General features: G+C 42.3%; 2 protein-coding genes and 1 pseudogene across 6 annotated transcripts in view; 1 reads left to right on the top strand and 2 right to left on the bottom strand.

The window, feature by feature from the left end:
* Positions 1–8,018, bottom strand: part of LOC118400731 (asc-type amino acid transporter 1-like) — a 28,517-nt gene extending 20,499 nt beyond the window's left edge. The window contains exon 1 of the mRNA XM_035797739.2: positions 7,807–8,018. Coding sequence (XP_035653632.1) covers positions 7,807–7,978 — 172 coding nt within the window. The 5' untranslated portion in view covers positions 7,979–8,018. The remainder of the gene's footprint in view (positions 1–7,806) is intronic.
* A 743-nt stretch (positions 8,019–8,761) lies between these two features.
* On the bottom strand, positions 8,762–18,484 carry LOC118400818 (Fanconi anemia core complex-associated protein 24-like; annotated as a pseudogene).
* Positions 18,485–18,526: 42 nt separating this feature from the next.
* The window catches only part of LOC118400991 (ankyrin repeat domain-containing protein 27-like), a 34,942-nt gene continuing 31,176 nt past the window's right edge, over positions 18,527–22,292 (top strand). The window contains exon 1 of one of the 5 annotated variants that reach the window (XM_035798069.2): positions 18,527–18,690. Coding sequence is in view for 4 of the 5 variants with exons in the window: in XM_035798066.2 (XP_035653959.1) it covers positions 20,283–20,360 (78 nt within the window). In the remaining variant the exon portion in view is untranslated. Of the gene's footprint in view, positions 18,691–20,060; positions 20,361–22,292 lie in introns of those variants that run through there. The other 4 variants (XM_035798066.2, XM_035798067.2, XM_035798065.2 and 1 more) reach the window with 4 other exon arrangements.

The following is a 22,292-nucleotide window of genomic DNA, read 5'->3' as shown; positions in this document are numbered from 1 at the left end:
CTAATTAACAAATTTGCAACTGCTTACTACTCTTAGCTACTATGAAACTATTTAGCATGTTAGCTAACCCTTCCCCTAACCTTAAGCCTAACCTTAACCACTAGCTTAGTTAACACTAATCACCTAGCTAACGTTAGCATTATCCACCTAGCCAATGTTAGCCACAATAAATTGGAATTGGTAACATATAATATTTTTTGCAAATTCGTAACATATTATACAAATTCTAATTTGTAACATATCATACAAAATGGATAAGGGATGGATTAACATTTACAGAATGGGTACCTGGAGGAAAATGGGGGATGGTCATGCTTTTTTAATTTCAGTCAAGGGGAGGGTTTAGTATTTTTTTTCATCTAGTCCAGAGGAGGGTCATGTCATTGGTAATCGATGACATTTCAATATTTCTCCGTCTTTTAGAATTCATGGCTTATTAGGCTACATATCGATGTGTGCCCGATGCCGCCCCTCATCTCTGATTCTCAGCTGGGCACGCATAAATAGCCTTCAAGTGCGCCTAAAGGCTATTTAGTGTGGTCTCAATCAAATGATCCATAGACTGTAGACTATAGGCTGCGAAGTGCATGCTCGGAGAAGCACAGAGCAAAGTCATATTTCTAAGACAGCTGCTGGGATGGTGTAAATACAACTAGGCTGCATTACACACTGCAATGCATATGGCAACCCTGAGCCCCGGCCTGCTCTGCTCTTGCTTATCAAAAACTGTTTCGTGTGCTGTGCTGTGTAGGTCTATAGTGGCAATTCAGGAAGAGAGTCAAAGGCTTCTTCTGTTTCTTTTTTTGAAAATTAGGCCTAGTCCAAATAATGCACAATATTGCGTGTGGACTAGCCTATAGCCTATGGTCAACTTTGATAGCTTGCTACTACTATAATAGATTTAATTAAAAACAGTACGTTTATTTCCCATTATGTTTTTATCAGAGTTATTACCGCAAGACGCTGCTGATGGTAGTGCGTACGGCCCAGTACATCACTGGGGCTAAGCTTCCTGCCATCCAGGACCTCTACTAGGCAGTGTCAGAGGAAGGCCCTAAAAATGGTCAAAGACTCCAGCCACCCAAATCATAGACTCTTCCTCTATGCTACCGCACGGTAAGTGATACCGGAGCGCCAAGTCTAGGTCCAAAAGGCTCCTGAACAGCTTCTACCTCCAATCCATTAGACTGCTAAACAGTTATGGCTACCAGGACTGTTTGCATTGACCCCCTTTTTCACACCTCTACTACTAGCTAATTATTATCTATGCATAGTGAGTTTACCCCTACCTACATGTACATATTACCTCAATTACCTCGACTAACCTGTACACCTGCACATTGACTTGGTACCGTTACCCCCTGTATATAGCCTTATTATTGTTATTTTATTATGTTACTTGTTTAGTATTGGTTATTTTTGTATATATTTTTTTACTATAGTTTATTATAAAAAAAATGTTTTAGCAAATATCTTCGTACTTACTTTTTTAAAAAATTCTGCATCGTTGGTTAATACTTGTAAGTAAGCATTTTACGGTAAGGTACACCTGCTGTATTCTTCAGATGTGACAAATCAGATTTGATTTGATTTGATATTGACCTCACAATAAGTCAGATTCAAGTAACTTACATTGTGGTGCTGAAACTTGAAGCAGCGGCCGCAGCACAATCAGTTGGAAATGGACAGCTCATGGTGCTGAAAGTAGGCAAATTCGAGTAGGCATAATTCATTTAAATCATCTTCATTTTAATTAGACTACTAACAACAAGAGGGCTTTGTGTTGGAACCTTTTTCTTCCTATTGAAGAAATAAGAGGTAGGCCTACCTGTTTGACAGACAAAATTAGGCTGCTATATCCATAGATTTGTCGGTCAATTCCTCCACCCACCATGCACTCTTTAAATAGCCTACTTCTATGTCAGTGAAGGGCTGCTAGGTTAAAACCAAGGCTGCGTTTCAAACTCATAAAAGACATAACCTCGTCCACTTGCCTTATGACCTTGGGGGAATGCCTGTGGCCATATTTGTCGTCGGTCCAAGTGATTAGCCAAGCAAGGGAAGTTTGCAATGTAAGCCCCTCATCCCTCGTTTTTCATGGAGTTTGCGAGTGTATAATTATGTTCACTTCGGGGCCTGAAACGCCCCATAATTCAATCCGCGACAATTGCACATCCGCTAAGAAACATCCGCCAACACTTAAAACCTCAACGTCAATATGGAGTAAACATGTAAGTAAAAACAAATGTAAATAAGTTAGAAATTGTGCTACTAATGCACAAACACCTCTCGTAAAAGTAATGATGTTTTTGTTTGGTTAGCTTTTGGAAATGGTAGAAATAAAACATTTTCCTTCTTCAGAAGTTCCAGCTAGGCAGGCTAACGTTAGTCAGCTAATTAATTTGCTAGCTATCCCAGAGTAGGCATATATTAACAAATATGTAGTTAATATAAGTAGACATGCAATCATAATTGACTGTAGCGCATATAATGCACGCACAAGCTACCAGTGGCTGAAAACACGAATTTCCCTGCAAGTGTAAACTCGTCAGACGTCATGATATGTCATCAGAAGCATCCATCTAATTTGAGGGCTGAGGGGAGAGGGTGTGTCAGTTAAGTGTTCGGAATGCAGCCCAAGACTCAAATTAAGGGTGTATGAGAGGGTATGCCATACGCTGCATTTAGACGAGGGATGCAAAAAACGTCATACCAGTCGGCATAGCGGGACAAAAAAGCAAGAAAGATGTTTAATGCAAAAGCAAGTCAGCACGACGGTATGCGTTACCATTGGGATTTCAGTAAACAAACATTGCAAATTAACATCTGGCAGAAAACAACGCTACGGAAGACGGCAAAGGTTGAAATATTTGGACTCTGGCGGGAAGTCCTATGTACCGTGGCGGCTGAAAGCATTCACGGCCTGCCTCAACGCATTTACTATCGTTCCCTGATCAAAAACAATGACATGCGGTTTGCCGTCAACTGCCTACCTCGTGCCATCTAAACGCAGCAATAAGGTTACATTTTATTAAAGAAGATTTTGAAGAAAATAATACAGATCCGATTATATAAAGTGATCTACAGTATAACAGTGCTTTGGTCCATGATGCTTTATGCTGGATACAAGCAGTAAAATACCCGGGAAAGACGTGACTTGGATGCATATGGGGATATCATTGTTTAGTTTGTTTGACATTCAGAGGCTGAGCTACAACCTTCTATAGAAAGGAGACAAAAAATTGACTTCACTTGGGATTTAAACTTTTTTTTTTTTACCTTTTATTTAACTAGGCAAGTCAGTTAATGATACTAGCCATCCCGGAGCCGGGATCGTGAACACAGCCTCAAGCTCATTACCATAACGCAACGTTAACTATTCATGAAAATCGCAAATGAAATGAAATAAATATGCTAGCTCTCAAGCTTAGCCTTTTGTTAACAACACTGTCATCTCAGATTTTCAAAATATGCTTTTCAACCATAGCAAAACAAGCATTTGTGTAACAGTATTGATAGCTAGCGTAGCATTTAGCGTAGCATTTAGCGGGCAACAATTTCACAAAAACAAGAAAAGCATTCAAATAAAATAATTTACCTTTGAAGAACTTCGGAAGTTTTCAATGAGGAGATAGCAAATGTTCAGTGTTTCCAAAAAGATTCTTTGTGTAGGAGAAATCGTTCCGTTTTGTTCATCACTTTTGGCTACCAAAAAACCCCGAAAATTCAGTCATCAAAACGCCGAACTTTTTCCCAAATTAACTCCATAATATCGACTTAAACATGGCAAACATTGTTTAGAATCAATCCTCAAGGTGTTTTTCACATATCTCTTGGATGATATATCGTTCGTGGAAGTATGCTTTCTCCTCTGAATCACATGGAAGAATGCTTGCAGCTGAAGATTACGCACCAATTTCGACAAAGGACACCGGCGGACACCTGGTAAATGTAGTCTCTTATGGCCAATCTTCCAATGATATGCCTACAAAGACGTCACAATGCTGCAGACACCTTGAGGAAACGGCAGAAAGTGTAGGCTCGTTCAGGGCGCATTCACAGCCATATAAGGAGACAATGGAAAACAGACCCTCAAAAATGTTGCTTACTTCCTGTTTGAAGTTTCATCTTGGTTTCGCCTGTAGCATCAGTTCTGTGGCACTCACAGATAATATCTTTGCAGTTTTGGAAACGTCAGAGTGTTTTCTTTCCAAAGCTGTCATAGTCGAGCATATTTTCATGACAAAATATCTTGTTTAAAACGGGAACTTTTTTTAATCCAAAAATGAAATACTGCCCCTAGAGTCTCATTAACCTCTTGAGACTCTAGGGGCAGTATTTCATTTTTGGATAAAAAAAACGTTCCCGTTTTAAACAAGATATTTTGTCTCGAAAAGATGCTCGACTATGCATATAATTGACAGCTTTAGAAAGAAAACACTCTGACGTTTCCAAAACTGCAAAGATATTATCTGTGAGTGCCACACAACTGATTCTACAGGCGAAACCAAGATGAACAAATTCTTATTTTCAATGACGCCTAGGAACAGTGGGTTACCTGCCTTGTTCAGGGGCAGAACGACAGATTTTTACCTTGTCAGCTCGGGGATTCGATCTTGCAATCTTCCGGTTACTAGTCAGACCCATTGAGTTTTGACACATTATGTTTTTACGTTACAGCCTTTTTCTAAAATGGTAAAAACTGGTTTTGAGGATTTTTTTCAACTGGATTATAAATAAATACAGAAATACCTTATAAGTATTCAGACCCTTTGCTATGAGACTTGAAATTGAGCTCAGATGCATCCTGTTTCCATTGATCATCCTTGAGATGTTTCTACAACTAGATTGGAGTCCATCTGGGGTAAATTCAATTGATTGGACATGATTTGGAAAGGTACACACTTGTCTACATAAGATCCCACAGTTGACAGTGCATGTCAGAGCAAAAACTAAGCCATGAGGTTGAAGGAATTGTCCGTAGAGCTCCGAGACAGGATTGTGTCGAGGCGCAGATCTGGGGAAGGGTACCAAAGAACACAGTGTTGTCCACCATTCTTCAATGGAAGAAGGTTGGAAAAACCAAGACCTCACATCTTCCTAGAGCTTGCTGCCCGGCCAAACTGAGCAATCGGGGGAGAAGGGCGGTGACTAAGGCCCGCTTGGAGTTTGTCAAAAGGCACATAAAGGTCTCAGACCATGAGAAACAAGATTCTCTGGTCTGATGAAACCAAGATTGAACTCTTTGGCCTGAATGCAAAGTGTCACGTCTGGAAGAAACCAGGCACCACCCCTATGGTGAAGCATGGTGGTGGCAGTATCATGCTGTGGGGATGTTTTTCAGCAGCAGGGACTGGGAGATTAGTCAGGATCGAGGGAAAGATGAACAGAGCAAAGTACAAAGATATCCTTGATGAAAACCTGCCTCAGAACACTCAGGACCTCAGACTGGGGCAAAGGTTCACCTTCCAACAGGACAATGACCCTAAGCACACAGCCAAGACCATGCAGGATTGGCTCAGCAACCAGAGCCCGGACTTGAACTCAATCTAACATCTCTGGAGAGACCTGAAAATAGCTGTGCAGCAATGCTTCCCATCCAACCTGACAGAGCTTGAGAGGATCTGCAGATGAGAATGGGAGAAACTCCCCAAATCAGGTGTTCCAAGCTTGTAGCGTCATAGCCAAGACTTGAGGCTGTAATCAATGCCAAAGGTGCTTCCACAAAGTACTGAGTAAAGCGTCTAAATAGTTATGTGATATATCCGTTTTTTATTTTTTATGAATTTGCAAAAGAATTTTAAAAATAAAAGGTTTTGGCTTTGTCATTATGGGGTATTGTGTGTAGATTGATTAAGGGGGAAAACTATTTAATCAATTTTAGAATTAGGCTGTAATGTAACAAAATGTGTAAAAAGTCAAGGGGTCTGAATAGTTTCTGAATGCACTGTAATCTAATTACGTCAATATCACTTGCTTAAGCTAGTCACTTTCTGTGCAATAGAAAATGTTTAAACCCAGACAGCTTTTAGGGAAATACTTGAGACATTCTCTCGTTGGGTTAAGCCACAGAAGAAGAGTAGCCAGCAGTTAAAACTGACATTTTTCTGCATTGGTAGGGCTACTCTGTCTGGGGTGGAAAGGTCGGCCCAACTTTTGAAAGTACCATGCTCAGATTCCAAATGACGTCTCAAATGTAATTATTTGCAAACAGGGACAGTTTAGTTGCAAACAAGACGCACTGATTTGGCATTGGAGAATTATGAGAAGATGAACAAATATCTCCCAGTCAATGTTTTGCCTGTAATTTCGGTAATTTGTGTAGTATTAAAAAATATTGTGCTAATATGTCAAATTACGTAGAATTGCATGACATTTTTATAAACGGCAATGTTTTTTCTGATCTGCAAATACGTTGATAGATTCATGCAATGATTTTACTATAAAGGAGATCTCTCTACCCCTAATCTTGTCCACGATGGTCTGTGAATCAAAACTCTTGCGTTGCCATGTAATGCTTACAGGACAAAGAACCGTTTCTGTCTAAGAAACGGTAAACATGTTCTCTGCTGTCACCTTTTGTTTGAATTATTCTTTTTGGTATGGGGAGGGTCACTTCTTTTTTTCCCAAAGGTTCAGGATTTAAGTAAAAATATATTTGTTAAAGGGAGGGCCATCCATTTTCATTTCAGAGAGGTCCGATTTTCTCCATGTAACACTTATTATAAATAATGTTCACTCCCTAATGGACATCCACAAATGAATACATACGAAACTTAACATATCATACTAACTGAAGTGGGTCGGTTTTACATTTACTATGTTACGTCTACCCCTGAGTCCAGGTTGGGGAGTAAGATGTATAACTTTGAAACAACAAGGTTGATGCTAGCATGGGCTTCCTGGTCTAGATTGCTCAACAGTTGGCAGTCTGTACTCGGTCTCTCTTCCACACACACAAAGAGGCAGCAGCCTGATTCAAAGGGATTTCTGACTCTTTGCTCGTGTTTGAGGTCTTAATTCAGGACTGATCTTGATCAAAAACTGCGCTAGTGTAACTAACTAAAAGCCACAAGAGTAGGTTGGGGAGTAAATGTAAATTAAAAGCATCACTGTCTGTATAAATTACATAGAGAGCATAGGCCTATTCTTATTAAACTTTCAGTTTAATAATCATTTTACAGTAACCCTGAAACTAAAGTCAGAACATATGTAATAAACAGCCCAGGACTTTCATCAGCAGTCTGGGGGCCCTGAATATCAAAACCAACTAAAGTTACATTTATCAGTCATGATAAATATGCCTCTTCCAAACTGTATAGTGGCATTTACCCTACCGTAGGTGTAACTTGGGCCTATATCTTCATTTGCACCCTTCAGCAAGTGGATAAGATTTATTATAGCAGCCCCCTGCCATTTCCTCTGCTTCAGCAGACAATTTCCTTCTGCTTGACAACCAATGTGCTACTAATTAATATATTTTGGCCACGTAAGCATTGAGGTAGACATTTAATGCACATCGATTTCTCACGTAGTCGCACTCGCATGGCATCTGAAATAGGACCATCATCTTATCATGACAGGTGAGAAGATGGGCCTATTATTATTATTATTATTATTTCTAACCACTACAAATATAGGATACTGACTTTAATGACACATAATCCATCAATGGAAAACGCATGTTTTCAGCAAATTGGCTGTAAAATGGCAAACTTACATCAAAGTTATTTTATCAAATAAAGCCATGACCAAACACCCCCAAGTAATATATTCTAAAATGCAATACACTTTTACCAACCTTACCTATGATTATTGTACAGGCGCTTAAAAGTCCTATTTCTTTTTTCAGAGTCACTCTATCAGGGATTTCGTCACGCTTGTTGTTCCCATCTTTCAAGATCTTCAGTGCAGCTGCTGGCTCTTGCCGTGAGCAGATACTTCTTTTCCGCTTTTCTCCATCCATGTCTGCGACCATATCAAAGGCTTTCTCGAATTCCTCTCTTGAACTCACACACGGTATTGATGCACACTCAATAGGGTGCGCATGCGCAACAATCTGTCGCTGTCCAGGGTAGAATGCTAACGACCCTACTCTCGTGCCATCAACTACTTGAGCGTCGCTGGAAGTTTTCCACTAAATCTCGCGCGGAGATCCTTTCGAACTGTTTCAATACCGGCGATAATAGCTGAGGCTTGCGTGCATCAGAGTTTGGGGCACTCTCCTAGTTGAGTAAACCCCCCATCTTGAACACAACTGTGTCTGCGTAATCTCGATTGCTCAGTGTTCAGGCCCCCATTTCAGAGTACACAAATTCACTAAATCTTCTCAAATATTATTGATAGGGAATTTGAAGGTATTTAATCTTGTGAATTGCCACCAGACCGTCCAAATACAAAGAAATACATGGTCAAGAAAATGATTCAACAGTGACCACAGTAAACACAAGTGCACTGCCATTATGGAATATACTAAACGATTGACCAGCTAATCAATATTTCAAAGAGAGTGAAAGAGCAAATGCAAGGTGTGATTGAACTATCTTCAGTCCATCAAAGCAAAATGTAACGAGCAATGCACACCTATATCTACTACAGTATAGGAGAAAATTGATCTCAAACTGACTCCAAAGAAAAGTAGCTTAATCAATTTCAACAAAATTGCTATTTTGAATTGTGGGAAAAGAGAAAGTGTGAATAGATTACAAAACATGTGGATGACAGGGATTTCCCCAAAACAAAACAAAAATGAATCATGTACCTGCTTTTAAATAATTTACTTGTGAACATAACATATTTTGGCAAATACGTTTCATGTCAGATACACTCCCATTCACACAACTCCACCCCTGTGTTTCCTTTTGTATCTAAAATTAGGCCCAGTCATGTTATTGATGCAACTCTGAACAGCCTCCTGATGAACTGTTCGGAAGAAGAAACTCAAAGAGAGGCAGACTTGCTCCTCTGCCCCACCAGCGTATGCTTCCCAAAGAGGGTCTTCTTCATGTTTCCCTTCGTCTCTGAAAGGACCCTGGTGGAATTTAGGAAGTCAAATTGAGCGCTCGTACCAGGCCTTTTCTCTGCCTCTCTCGCTAACACCACAGACTGCCCAATAGAGGGCCTGGATTCAGCTGATCCTGCTAGAAGGCCAATAAAACGGCCAGCTGCTTTGTGTGCAGGGAGTGAGGAAGGACGAACACTGCCAACAGTGTGCTGCGACGCTTAAAGGAGGAGGCCGAGCAGAAAACCAATACGTCACAGGAGCCACTCTGGGTAACTGAGGAAATGTGGACAGAGGGAAGGAGTGTTTCACTGCCAGCAGGGTGTTATCTCATTGTGAAGTGCAAAGGTTCACAGCATTACAGTGTGTCAAAAGTTTAGATGACGCTCTGAAATGAAATAATACATAAACAGATAAATCAAACGAAGACTGTCCAGACCAAATGTAATAACATTAATAAAATCCCCAAATTAGTAAAGTTACATTTTTTTTAGGTCCAGTATATAAAAAAATGTAAGTTCCAGTTTTTAAGAATGGATATGAGCTGAGGTAGCAGTTAATTAATTCAGTCAATTCATGCTTTTTCCAGCATGTCAATGTTACTTCTTGTTGGATTGGGATGGAATGGAGTGTCACAGGGGGAAGTCACTGGCCAGGGAAAGCTCCATGCAGCCAGCACCGGTCACATGGTGAGACTGGAATAAAAGGCAGTCCTGACTGTGAATGTGGAAAGAAGGCCTTCCACAGCCTTGCCAAGAAAGTACTCCTCCATTGAGACAAAATGCTTCAGTGCAAATGGATTGGATTGAACTAAGCCAGGGGATCTGTGGTTTCTGTTTGAGCTCCAAGAAGCCTTGACATGGGTTGGAAAAAGGTTGTCATATAGTATTGACGTTGGCACCCGCTATCAGTTCAAGTAAAACAGGCCTTGCTTAAGGTTGTATTGTTCCAATGGAAGTTTATGAATTGTTCTGGATAAGGAAAAGGCATCTTACTCCATCTAGTGGTCAGACACACACACACACACACACACACACACACACACACACACACACACACACACACACACACACACACACACACTTCCAGTGAAGCGCACCAATGTCATGGCCCCTTGGGGCCCAAGAACTGCAACATATTTTGCATACACCGAGAAACACCAAAACATTTTGTTTGTATAAACAAAGGCATGTCACATTCCATCGAGATGTGAAAAAAAGATACATTCCAAACTAGGGAGTCTTTAGCTTTACAACATTGTGTCCGGTTCATGTGTGCCCCCTCCTTACACACTTGAACATAAACAAGTAATGATTTGTCAATGAGCTGTGCCGTGCTGTCAGAGTCAGACTAATGGGTTGTGGAAGAAGTTGCATATGTGCTGAGCCATGGCCTGGCCCACGATGGGCTCCAGTTCATGGGTCCCTGCGTTGTACAGCTGGTGGATACTGGAGTCGTGCTGGAGCAGGGCCATTGCTTTGACCATCACTACTCCAGGGATCTGCTGAACCAGGGACATGACCAGGGGGTCCAGCAGCCGAGACACACTCCTCCTGAGGAACGGGTTGTCTTTACCCTCTCCGTGTACCTGCGGAGGAGAGGACACAATTCATCAGTCAATCATCACGCACAGTTAGACTATGGTCGATCCGACTGTATGTTAGTTCGAGTTTAACACATTTGTGGAATCAGGATAATCTTTGCAAAGTGACAATGCTAGACCAAACTCTTTGCTAGTTTTCTCGCATGTGTGAAAGTTTGACTTACTATCTGTATGAGAAGCTGGGAGGCTTCCAGCTGGCTGGCAACAGGTAGCAGTTTGAGACCGAGCTCATACACCACAAACTACTGCATGACAGGAAAGTACTGTTCACTGAGCCGGGTCTTCTCCACCACCACGATACCCTGAAGGCTGGCCTTGCACAGAGAGGGAGACAAGATTGGAACATCACAATGGAAAAACAGATGTCATATAGATATACACTACAATATTATATATCAGTAGTTCAGCCATATACAACACTGGCGATCTGAACTAGATTATGCTGTAGGATGTGAAGGTAAGTGCAAAAATAAAGAAAACACCAACATAAAGTCGTGGCAAAAAGTTTTTAGAATGTCACAAATATTAATTTCCACAAAGTTTGCTGCTTCAGTGTCTTTCGATATTTTTGTCAGATGCTACTATGGAATACTGAAGTATAATTACAAGCATTTCATAAGTGTCAAAGGCTTTTATTGACAATTACATGAAGTTGATGCAAAGAGTCAACATTTGTAGTGTTGACCCTTCTTTTTCAAGACATCTGCAATCCGCTCTAGCATGCTGTCAATGAACTTCTGGGCCACTTCTGGGCCACATCCTGACTGATGGCCACCCACCTCTTGAGGATTGACCACAGTTCTCAATGGGATTACGGTCTGTGTCACGCCCTGACCTTAGAGATCATTTTTATTCTCTATTTTGGTTAGGTCAGGGTATGACTAGAGTGGGTACTCTAGTTTTTGCATTTCTATGTTGGCCTGGTATGGTTCCCAATCAGAGGCAGCTGTCTATCGATTGGGGATCATATTTAGGCAGCCTTTTTCCACCTGTTTTGTGTGGGATCTTGTTTTTGGTTAGCTGCCTGTGAGCAGCCCAGAACGTCACGTTTAGTTTTCTTCTGTATTGTTTTTGGTGAGTTTCATATTTATTAAACAAATACGCTGCGCCTTGGTCCACTCATACCAACGAACGTGACAGAAGATCCCACCACCCACCGACCAAGCAACATGCCCAGGAGGAGCAGGGATCCTGGGCCTGGGAGGAAAGCCAGGAGTGGAGGACATCCTGGACGTGGGACGAAATCATGGCAGGAGACAGAAGCCTGCAATGGAAGCAGGCGGAGGCAGCGAAGGAGCAACAACGACGACACCGGGGTTCGCGGCCACGACGGAAGCCCGAGAGGCACCCTCAAAAACACATTTTGGAGGTGGCACACGGGTTGGTCGGCGGAGCCGAGGTGTGAACCAGAGCCAGTCCACATGGGGTGGTCGGCGGAGCCGAAGGTTGAACCAGAGCCAGTCTGGGAGAGGAAGGTGAACTTGGATACAAGGGAGTGAATCAGAGACAGTTAAGGAGTTGATGGGGAAATTGGAGAAGAGAGTTAAGAGAGAGCTGTTGTGTTGGTGCATGAGGCACGACATTCGCCCTAAGGAGCGTGTCCTCAGTTTAACGCCACCTGAGTCAGCTCTCCGTACTCGTCCTGAGGAGCGTGCTAGCCATCAGCCTCCAGTATTTATGCTGCAGTAGTTTGTGTCGGGGGGCTAGGGTTCAGTTTGTCCATATCTGGAGCCAGCTTCTCCAGACCTCCATTCCACAGGTGTCCTGTGCTGAATCCAGACCTCCTGTGCGTTCTCTAAGCCTCTTTCTTTCCAGCTCCAGAGGACCTGAGCCCACAGGACCATGCCCCAGGACTCCAGGCCTGTTCCCATGATGACTCCAGTGATGGTTCCCTGTCCCCCAGTCCACCTGGCCATGCTGCTGCTTCCAGTTTCAACTGTTCGGTTCCTTACTATAATTTGACCATGCTGGTCATTTATGAACATTTGAACATCTTGGCCATGTTCTGTTATAATCTCCACCCGGCACAGCCAGAAGAGGACTGGCCACCCCACCATAGCCTGGTTCCTCTCTAGGTTTCTTCCTAGGTTTTGGCCTTCCTAGGGAGTTTTTCCTAGCCACCGTGCTTCTACACCTGCATTGCTTGCTGTTTGGGGTTTTAGGCTGGGTTTCTGTACAGCACTTTGAGATATGCCTGATGTACGAACTGCTACGCCTATATAAATAAAATTCCAGATTTGATTTGATTTTGATTTGAAGACTGCCCTCCAGGACATCTACACCCCATGTCACAGGAAGGCCAAAGATCTTCAGGACAACAACCCCAGCCCTGCCTGTTCATATGCCAGCTCTCCAGAAGGTGAGGTGTACAGGTGTCATCTGTCCAGGACGAGAGACTGTTGTGCCAGCTCTATCTCAAGGCCATCCAGACCTGCCAACACACTGACTCAACTCCACAGCCACTTTAATAATAATGTCCTGGATGAAATTGGCTCCACTAGCCACTTTAAACAATGCTACTTAATATAATGTTTACTCCCCATTACTCATCTTATAGTATATGTATATACTGTGCCTATATCATCCACTGCATCCAGACCTCCTGTGCTAGCCACTTTCCACAGCCACTTTGTTTACATGTCCATATGTATATGCCGGCTCCACCTCCAGGCCTCCTGTGCCGTCTCCCCACCATTCATATATCTTTATGTACATAGCTCCCACGCACCAGGTCTCCTGCGAATTGTTAGGTTAGTCGTTGGTGGCATTGTCGGAACTAGAAGCACAACTCGTCCAGAGCCTCCTGCTAACCATGTGTATGGCAGTCCAGAGATTTCCAGTGACGGTCTGATCAGTTCAGAGCCTTTTTCCACCAGCGACGGTCTGCAGACCAGAGCCTCCAGCTTGTCGGTCTGCAGTCCAGAGCTAAACAATCGGAAAGGGGTCTGCAGAAAATGACCAGAGCCTCCAGTCCACCCTGTCTGCAGCCCGGTGCCTCCTGTGATGGTTCCCAGTCCAGAGCCTCCAGCAACGGTTCCCAGTCCGGAGCCTCCAGTGATGGTTCCCAGTCCGGAGCCTCCAGTGATGGTTCCCAGTCCGGAGGCTCAAGCGACGGTTCCCAGGACGGAGCCTCCTGTGAGGCTACCCGGACTTTCTTGGGCGCCCTGAAGCCTTCTTCACAACAATTGAACCGCTCTCCTTGAAGTTCTTGATGATTCGATAAATGGATGATTTGGGTGCAATCTTACTGGCAGCAATATCCTTGCCTGTGAAGCCCTTTTTGTGCAAAGCTATGATGACGGCACTTGTTTGACAAGTGTTTGACAGAGGCAGAACAATGATTCCAAGCACCACCCTCCTTTTTGAAGCTTCCAGTCTGATATTCGAACTCAATGAGCACGACAGAGTGATCACCAGCCTTGTCCTCATCAACACTCACACCTGTGTTAACGAGTGTTAACGAGGGAATTACATTTACATTTAAGTCATTTAGCAGACGCTCTTATCCAGAGCGACTTACAAATTGGAATCACAAAGAGGGACAGAGAGAATACAGTAGACGGCACGTATCAAAAGTTTGTCTTATGACCCTATGTCCGGGTGATGTGTGCATGCCCATCCTGTCAGGACATCCTGGCGGGAAGTTATCACGTGGTTATGCCCATATAAGGGCATACTGCCAGGACATCCTGTTCCTGTTCTCACGCCTTAAGAGTGAGTGTTAATTTATGCATATAGTGCATCTATTCCTTTGAAGCTGTCACGCTTTAGTTGGTGTTTATTTAACAAGATAGTGTATCTGTATATGTTAAAGCATGTGTGTGCAGTTGATCTATCCTAGTGTGTGTGTGTGTGTGTGTGTGTGTGTGTGTGTGTGTGTGTGTGTGTGTGTGTGTGTGTGTGTGTGTGTGTGTGTGTGTGTGTATATATATGTGTATATATATGTCTCTGCAGGGGTGTTTGAAACAATGTTTTTTATCTAAACAATTCAACAACAGGAGGGCATATATACATAAAGATACCCAAAGAACAGGTGATTTTTCCTATGTTGGGGATCAAAGGAGAGCTGCTCTCCAGGGGGTGGCGGTCACAGTCAATCATGCCAGCCTCTTTTTGAAAGGGTAATTGTACTCTTTAAGTTGGGCCCTTTACTTATAACTTAAACAGATTCATTTTCTACCCCACTTACTAATTAATGCAGTGGGATAAATCAGGTGTTTTTTGGTGGTCTTAAACAAATCTATTTTGAAACGAAAGTGTACACTTTACACACATGTTTATTGACTTTTTAAAAAACGACCACAGTAACATGTCAGATATAGTAGGAATGCTACAAAATCTGCTAGTTCGTATGTATTTTCCAAAGCCTGTCTGGATGTGAACTACTTACGGAGCGGGGCTTGTGTAGGATATCCTGCGAGCAAGAGAGCCTGTCTTGACGGCTGTGATTTGGAAACGGCAGAATGTCAGGGGTAAACCTATAACCGGGCCCTTTATCTGTAAGAAAGGAATAGTAAAATTGTTTAATTAATTATAACATGTTTTAAAAGGTCTGTACTAAAGATTTAGAATTAAATAAAGGGTATTAAAGCTGTATCTCACCAATTAACGAACGGAAATCTGTCGTTTTCTCTCTGGCCCCGGTCTGTCGCGGAGAAAGGCTTTTCTGGGAAAATGGGTATGTGCGTTTCAAAACAATGTCTTATTTTATACGAATACAGTCTTTCCTACAACAGACAGTTATAAACATTACATCAGCAGATGTCACAAAGTGCTTATACAGAAACCCAGCCTACAATCCCAAACAGCAAGCAATGCAGATGTAGAAGCACAGTGGCTTGGAAAAACTCCAAAGAAAGGCAGGAACCCAGGAAGAAACCTAGAGAGGAACCAGGCTCTGAGGGGTGGCCAGTCCTCTTCTGGCTGTGCCAGGTGGAGATTATAAGAGTACATGGCCATTAAGGCCAGATTGTTCTTCAAGATTTACAAACGTTTAAAGATAACCAGCAGGGTCAAATAAATAATTACAGTGGTTGTAGAGGGTGCAACATGTCAGCACTTCAGGTGTAAATGTCAGTTGGCTTTTCATGGCTGAGCATTCAGAGGTCAAGACAGCAGGTGCTGTAGACAGAGAGAGAGGGAGGGAGTGAGAGAGAGAGAGTTGAAAACAGCAGGTCCAGGACAAGGTAGCATGAAACTGGAGCTTTGCACGACCAGGTGGACTGGAGACAGCCAGGAGTCATCAGGACAGGTAATCCTGAGAGTCCATGGTCCAAGGGCTCAGGTCCTCCTGGAGGGAAAGGAGAGAGGGAGAGAGAATTAGAGGGAGCATACTTAAGTTCACACAGGACACCAGATAAGACAGGAGAATTACACCAGACAGGACAGACTGACCCTAGCCCCGCAGCACATAGACTATTGCAGCATAGATAATGGAGGCTGATACAGGGGGGGGTGGACACTGGCCTCATCCGACAATACCCCGGACAGGGCCAACCAGGCCAGGCAGGATATAGCCCTGCACACTGTCAAAGCACAGCCCCCCCCACTACTAGAGGGATATCAATAGACCACCAACTTACTATCCTGTGAAAAGGCTGAGTTTAGCCCACAACTATCTCCTCCACCGCATAAGCACAAGGGGACGCAAGACTGTACAGGAAGATCACGTCAGTGACACACCCCACTCAAGTCGAGTATAGCTCAAAAAAGCCTGGCATGATGTGATTCACCCCTCCTATGGATGACACGGAGGAGCACTAGTAAGACAGTGACTCATCCCCCATAATAGGGTCAAGCAGAGAATCCCAGTGGGGAGCCGGCCAGGCAGAGACAGCAAGGGCGGTTCGTCATTCCAGTGCTTTGCCATTCACCTTCGCATCCCTGGGCCAGACTGAAAAGATTTGACATGGGTCCTCAGATCCTCAAAAGGTTTTACAGCTGCACTATCGAGAGCATCCTGACTGGTTGCATCACCACTTGGTATGGGAACTACTCGGCATCCGACTGCAAAGTGCTACAGAGGGTGGTGCATACGGCCCAGTACATCACTGGGGCCAAGCTTCGTGCCATCTAGGACCTCTATACAAAGCGATGTCAATAATACTGTTAAACAGAGTCAAATGGCTACCCTTACTATTTTAATTGACCCCCTTTTCTACTCATTGTTTATTGTCGATGCATAGTCACTTTACCCCTACCTACATGTACATATTACCTCAATTACCTCAACTAACATTTAATAAAGATTTGAAACAATTTGAAGTTGGGATAGCCTGAATGTTTTAAAGTTTGTCTTGTAGCTTAATTGGCCAAAGAACAGATCCATTTTGAAAAGCTATGTCTGTATTCCTATGGTTCTCATTTAAACCCATGTTGATTTTAGCAAATTTAAAACAGTTATAGTTCATAAAGTACACATAGTATCAAAAATCGACTGGACATTAGGCAGTTTGTTTCGTGTTAATAGCTTAAATCGTTTAAGCTCTCGAGTGGGCGAATAAATTATATATAGATATATAAAAAATGTATTTCACCTTTATTTAACCAGGTAGGCCATTTGAGAACAAGTTCTCATTTACAACTGCGACCTGGCCAAGATAAAGCAAAGCAGTGCGACAAAAACAACAACATAGAGTTACACACAAACAAACGTACAGTCAATAAATAACACAGAATAATAATAACAGGACTATGTAAGAAATTTAGAGTTTTATGTTGCTTTCCAAGCACACCTAATAATTTTTTTACGACCAGGAAGAATCCACTTGAACACCCCGCCAACTGGTAATTACTAGTGGAAAACTTGGCCATCATCCCTGAGCCACAACTTCCTTCACATGCTGGCCTCTGACGTCACCTACTATGGAAATTACCTTGATAACAGCATTGTCAGCAGTTAAATGCAATAAGAAAAAAGAAAGGAGGCTGCTAAGGGGAGAATGGCTCATAACAATGGCCAGAGCAGAGCAAATGGAATGGCAACAAACACCTGGAAACCATGTGTTTGATGTATTTGAATCCATTCCACCTAATCCGCTAATCATTACCACGAGCCCGTCCTCCCCAATTAAGGTGCCACCAACCTCCTGTGAATGTATTAATATGGTTTTTGAACACTTTCATTTGTTGCCAAGCATGATTGCTGTACTTTTAGTTTATGGTTGACACAGCTTGTTGGCCATTAGCCAATCTGTGTTTCACAATGAGATCAACTGCCCCCAAAGATAACTGCCCCCCCAAAACAGTTTTTTTTGTAACCATCAATGAGGTTGCTGCACCTTCCACTATTCAGCTGCAAACTGCTCTAATTTGTTGGTAAAGATAGGAAGACCCCACTACTGAGGAGACACGAAATTCCCCCATTAGACTGTGCCACACCCCACCTAAACAAAATGGGGAAATGTTATGTGGACCAGTTAATTAAGCAAAATCAGAGCTATTTTTGCAATACAGATCAGCGCTATGTTTACCGATGACCAAATTAAGCATTATCCCTTTAAAGGAGATGGTAGGAAAAAACATTTTGGAAGGATGAAGTCCTGAGGAGAACTAGACCCCGGTGCATTTTTTTTTTTGTGGCCGACATGTTTGTTGTTGTATCACACTTAAATATAGATCACGTTGTTCTGTAACAATAACTTCTGTATCTACCAAACAAATGCAACATTTCAAGCCATTACAATAGTCAGTGGTAGGGTGGGGGGGGGCAATCTTATTCAATCAATTTATGGTGATCCAAATAGATTTCTCAGGGCAGTCATATATTATTTTAGGACGACATGTTGACTTGCCATATACTGTAATTTGATTTCATACACTGCACGGTGGTGTCATCCTTTCCTTTGACGTTTTCACGAACCCTCAACACCGACCGACATGTTAGGACCTGAGGGATTGGTTTGCTGCGCCTGATTGGTTGACTAAAACAAATTAGCGAATGTTTTCCTCGTCATCAAGTTAGAGAGACCGGTAGTGCTGAAAGCCAGGCAGGCATCAAATGGTAGACTTTCTTCTGTTTACACGGTCAGGCTTTTGAAGAAGTGCAATTTGCAATGCGATTCCGGAGTGTTTAGCAGATAAAGAGGTACGTTATGGACAGCTATATTGTGTTTGTATGAATGTCCATCCAAGCTGACGTTGCTGTTGTTGTGATAGAAAGCGTTTGCTAGCTAAAAGATGAGCAGCTAATATAACGTTAGCTAGCTAAAAGCTAGCCAATGTAAGAACACAAATATTTGGCATTGAAACCTCGACCCATGTAGATGCTGCAATCCATTTGCTATATATTGCTACGACTTTGAGTGAAGTGTTCCTCTCGATCCGGGCAGCTGTTATGAATTTAAATTCTGTTTTGCTTGATTCCACCTTTCAAAACAAGCATATGTTTGACATTGGTTGTCACTTACAGCTTATCACAGGAAATTGCTACCACATTTCACAATTTTCGGGCAACCTTGTTTAGCCATTACCTGGAAGATCTCAACATGTGGCACTGTAGTATCCCTGGGGCACCTGGCCTATCCATTGAGACTAGACGGAATACAGCTTTTGTCATTTTTGACTTTGTAGCAGGTTAGAATTTAACATAGCAGGTTAGGAGAATTCGGCTATGGTTAGCTAAAAACAAACGACTTTTGACGTAAATTTAACAAAAGTTGTATTCTTTCTAGCCATGTCCAGCCTATCCACAGTGAGGTCTTGGGAAGACTAATAAGAACATAGGCCGAATGATCAATTGCACATGAGTGGGTGCAGAGCAACATGTGATTTGGGCTACTTACTTGTACATCCAAAAATGGTTGAGACCGACTTGGAAGTTCCCCCAAGAATGCAGAAAAAATTATGTAGGGCCTGTCATGCTCTGTAGAATTAACTTGGCAATGGAAACTGACATACCGTTTACTCTATACTTGAATTTCAAACCAAAGAATAGTAAAATAATACAGAACTTGCAGATACAATTCAAACAGTGACCTTAATAAACCGTGAGAGCCTGATACTATTGGGAAGTTGTGGACAATTGTGTTAAATATGTATACCTCCATATACTACAGTGCCTATATAATAGACCAGTTTTTAATTTAGTAGTATTGGCCAAGGAGTCTGTAGCTGTAGCCTATGTGTCAAAGGTCACCAGTCTGTCTTGAGAATTCCTAGACCATGAGGTCAGTAGTGTAACCTCTGTTACCCAGAAGTAAAATTCTCTTCTCTCATGAAAGTTTGTCACTTCCTGTTTTATTGCTGGGCGGAATGCAGTAGAGCTCGTCAGCTTGTAGTCCTAATAACCAGAAATTAGTTACCTCTGGTTCGTTCAGCCATTTTCTATGGGGAAAGCAAGGCAGTTAACCCTCAACAACAATGAGCACAGATGGTGTCAATTTAAAGCAGCCCCCTGCACCTCTCTGATTCAGAGGGGTTAGGTTTAAATGCGGAAGATACATTTAGGCTTAATGCATTCAGTTGTGCAACTGACTAGGTATCTCCCTTTGCCCCAAAAAAACATATTTTTCTTTTAATGCATTTTTACAATACAGACAATTTTGACTTTGTGGCTGTGGAATCTAGTGGAAATTGGTTTATCATCTGCACCTGGGCTTGAAAATCACCAGTTCAACCACTGCCTTCGTCCAACCCTGATTTGTCCAAAAATCTGGAAATGTTGAATTGTAGTGTCCAATGGAAATGCGAGAGCGCATGGTGAGTGGATGTGTCGTTGTGAAAACGGCCTGGTTCAACTTCACTAAATTGTGTACGGTAAGTGTATCTTTTGTATTTGGAAGATTCTTTCTCGCTTATGTGATAGGGTTTCCAAAACTGTATCGCTAGCGAGGATTAACCCCGTGAGGATTAACCCCATCAGTCCCAGCAAAAATGGGCTCTTCATTTATCTGACTTTAATTTATCTACATGACCAGCCCATATATTTAGCCTCACAATTAAGTGTTTTGCCATTTTCTTTTCAGGGCAACCAGGGCTACAAGTAGAACACAAAACAGTGGTATTTAAAAGCCTTTGATGAGCACAATTGAAGATGGTCATCCACAAAATTTGATTTGTGGGCACATAAAACAATATCCAGTTTTGGAATGTTATCCGTGGGATACCGAGCTAGTGATCAAAACTCTAAATTACATTATATCAATTGCAGTTATTTTATTATTCTGTTAGACAAGCACATGACATAGCCCTACTCTGCAATGTTGTTGGGAAAACGACTTTCCATGGAAACAACAGGATGGATGTTACAGATGGTGGGTGATATTGGCTGTATTGAGGAATCAAAACGAGAGTCTGACTCTGTAAACATTGCCATGGCTTTGGCAGAGGAAATTATGTTTTCTCCTATTTTTTTAAAGTGCAATTGAATCGGTAAGTTTGAAACCTTGTGTTTGAATTACAATGATTGTTTCTGCTCATCCTGGAGTCTATCAGTATGTTCAGAGAGGAAGTGAGAGGCACAACTTGCCGATAATACCGTTTTTTTTCATTGTTTCGCCCACCAAGCAAGGAGTTTTTGTATGGAGGTCAATGTGTCGAATTTGTTCAACCAAAAAATTAATGGCTTATTTGCTAGTTAAGATTTATTTGATCTAATAGAAGTTTCATAATGCTTAAGTTGTTACGAGTGTACAGATATAAGTAGAACACTTGACAGTCTCAAGATAACCTTTTTGTCATCAATATTAGAATGATGTACAGCTGGTGTGTCAAACTCATTCCATGGAGGGCCGACTGTATGCTGGTTTTTGTTATTTCCTATCGATGTGTGTCCAATTTAAAACCTAGACAACCAAGTAAGGGGAGTTCCTAACTAATCGTTGACCTTAATTGATCAATCAAGTACAGGAGAGGAGTGAACCTGCAGACACTCATCCCACCATGGATTCAGTTTGACAGGTGATACAGGTGATATACAGTGTGACCAAACAGGATGAAAGGCCAGACTGGCCAGCAGGCAGCATCCATCTGATACCAAGGAGGCAGCAGCACTGTGAGATGAGGGTGGAAGTGGAGCTGCTGCCTTCACGCTAAGACAGTTACTGCTTCACTATGAAGCCCAGTCAGACTCCAGAGAGGCTGGTTTAGATGAGCCCCCCCCCCCCCATGGCATTATCATTCCTAGGATTCGTAAAGATGATGTTGATCTCAGCGTTTCAAGGCCCGTTTACGAGGCGCAATCACGTGAGTAGCCTGATGAACTGATCTTAGATGAGACTTGAATGGATTTCATACTCTTTTGTTCCCCATTTTGGGGATGATGCTCACATGTTTTTATGGTGTTTTCAATGGATTGATTGGAATCTTACATCGGAAGAACATGTGACGACACAGTGCCTGCCATATGACCTGGCTAAATTTCATATTTACAGGCATTGCGCTACACCTGCAAAAACATCTGCTAAATATGTGTATGTGACCAATAACATTTTATGAGATTATAGTTTTGATTCAAAAGGAGATGAGGCTAACATCGGAACATTTATAACTTGACTCAACAAGCAGAGATGTAGAGCCCCCAAACTGGCAGGTCCCGAATTTTGTCATTTTATTTTTCTAATTTACTCGGTCGGGCTTCGACCCCTGATATCATATAAACACACATAAGCCATGGAAGAATGCATAGAATTACAGGTATTTAGCTTCAAACAGCTAAAAAGAATCTCGGCCTCATGCAAAAAATGTAAA

Source organism: Oncorhynchus keta, chromosome 22, assembly GCF_023373465.1.
Source record: "Oncorhynchus keta strain PuntledgeMale-10-30-2019 chromosome 22, Oket_V2, whole genome shotgun sequence".
In the NCBI taxonomy this organism is placed as follows: domain Eukaryota; kingdom Metazoa; phylum Chordata; class Actinopteri; order Salmoniformes; family Salmonidae; genus Oncorhynchus; species Oncorhynchus keta.
The sequence above is the reverse complement of the archived record's forward strand: the minus strand, read 5'-3'. Positions and strand labels throughout refer to the sequence as shown.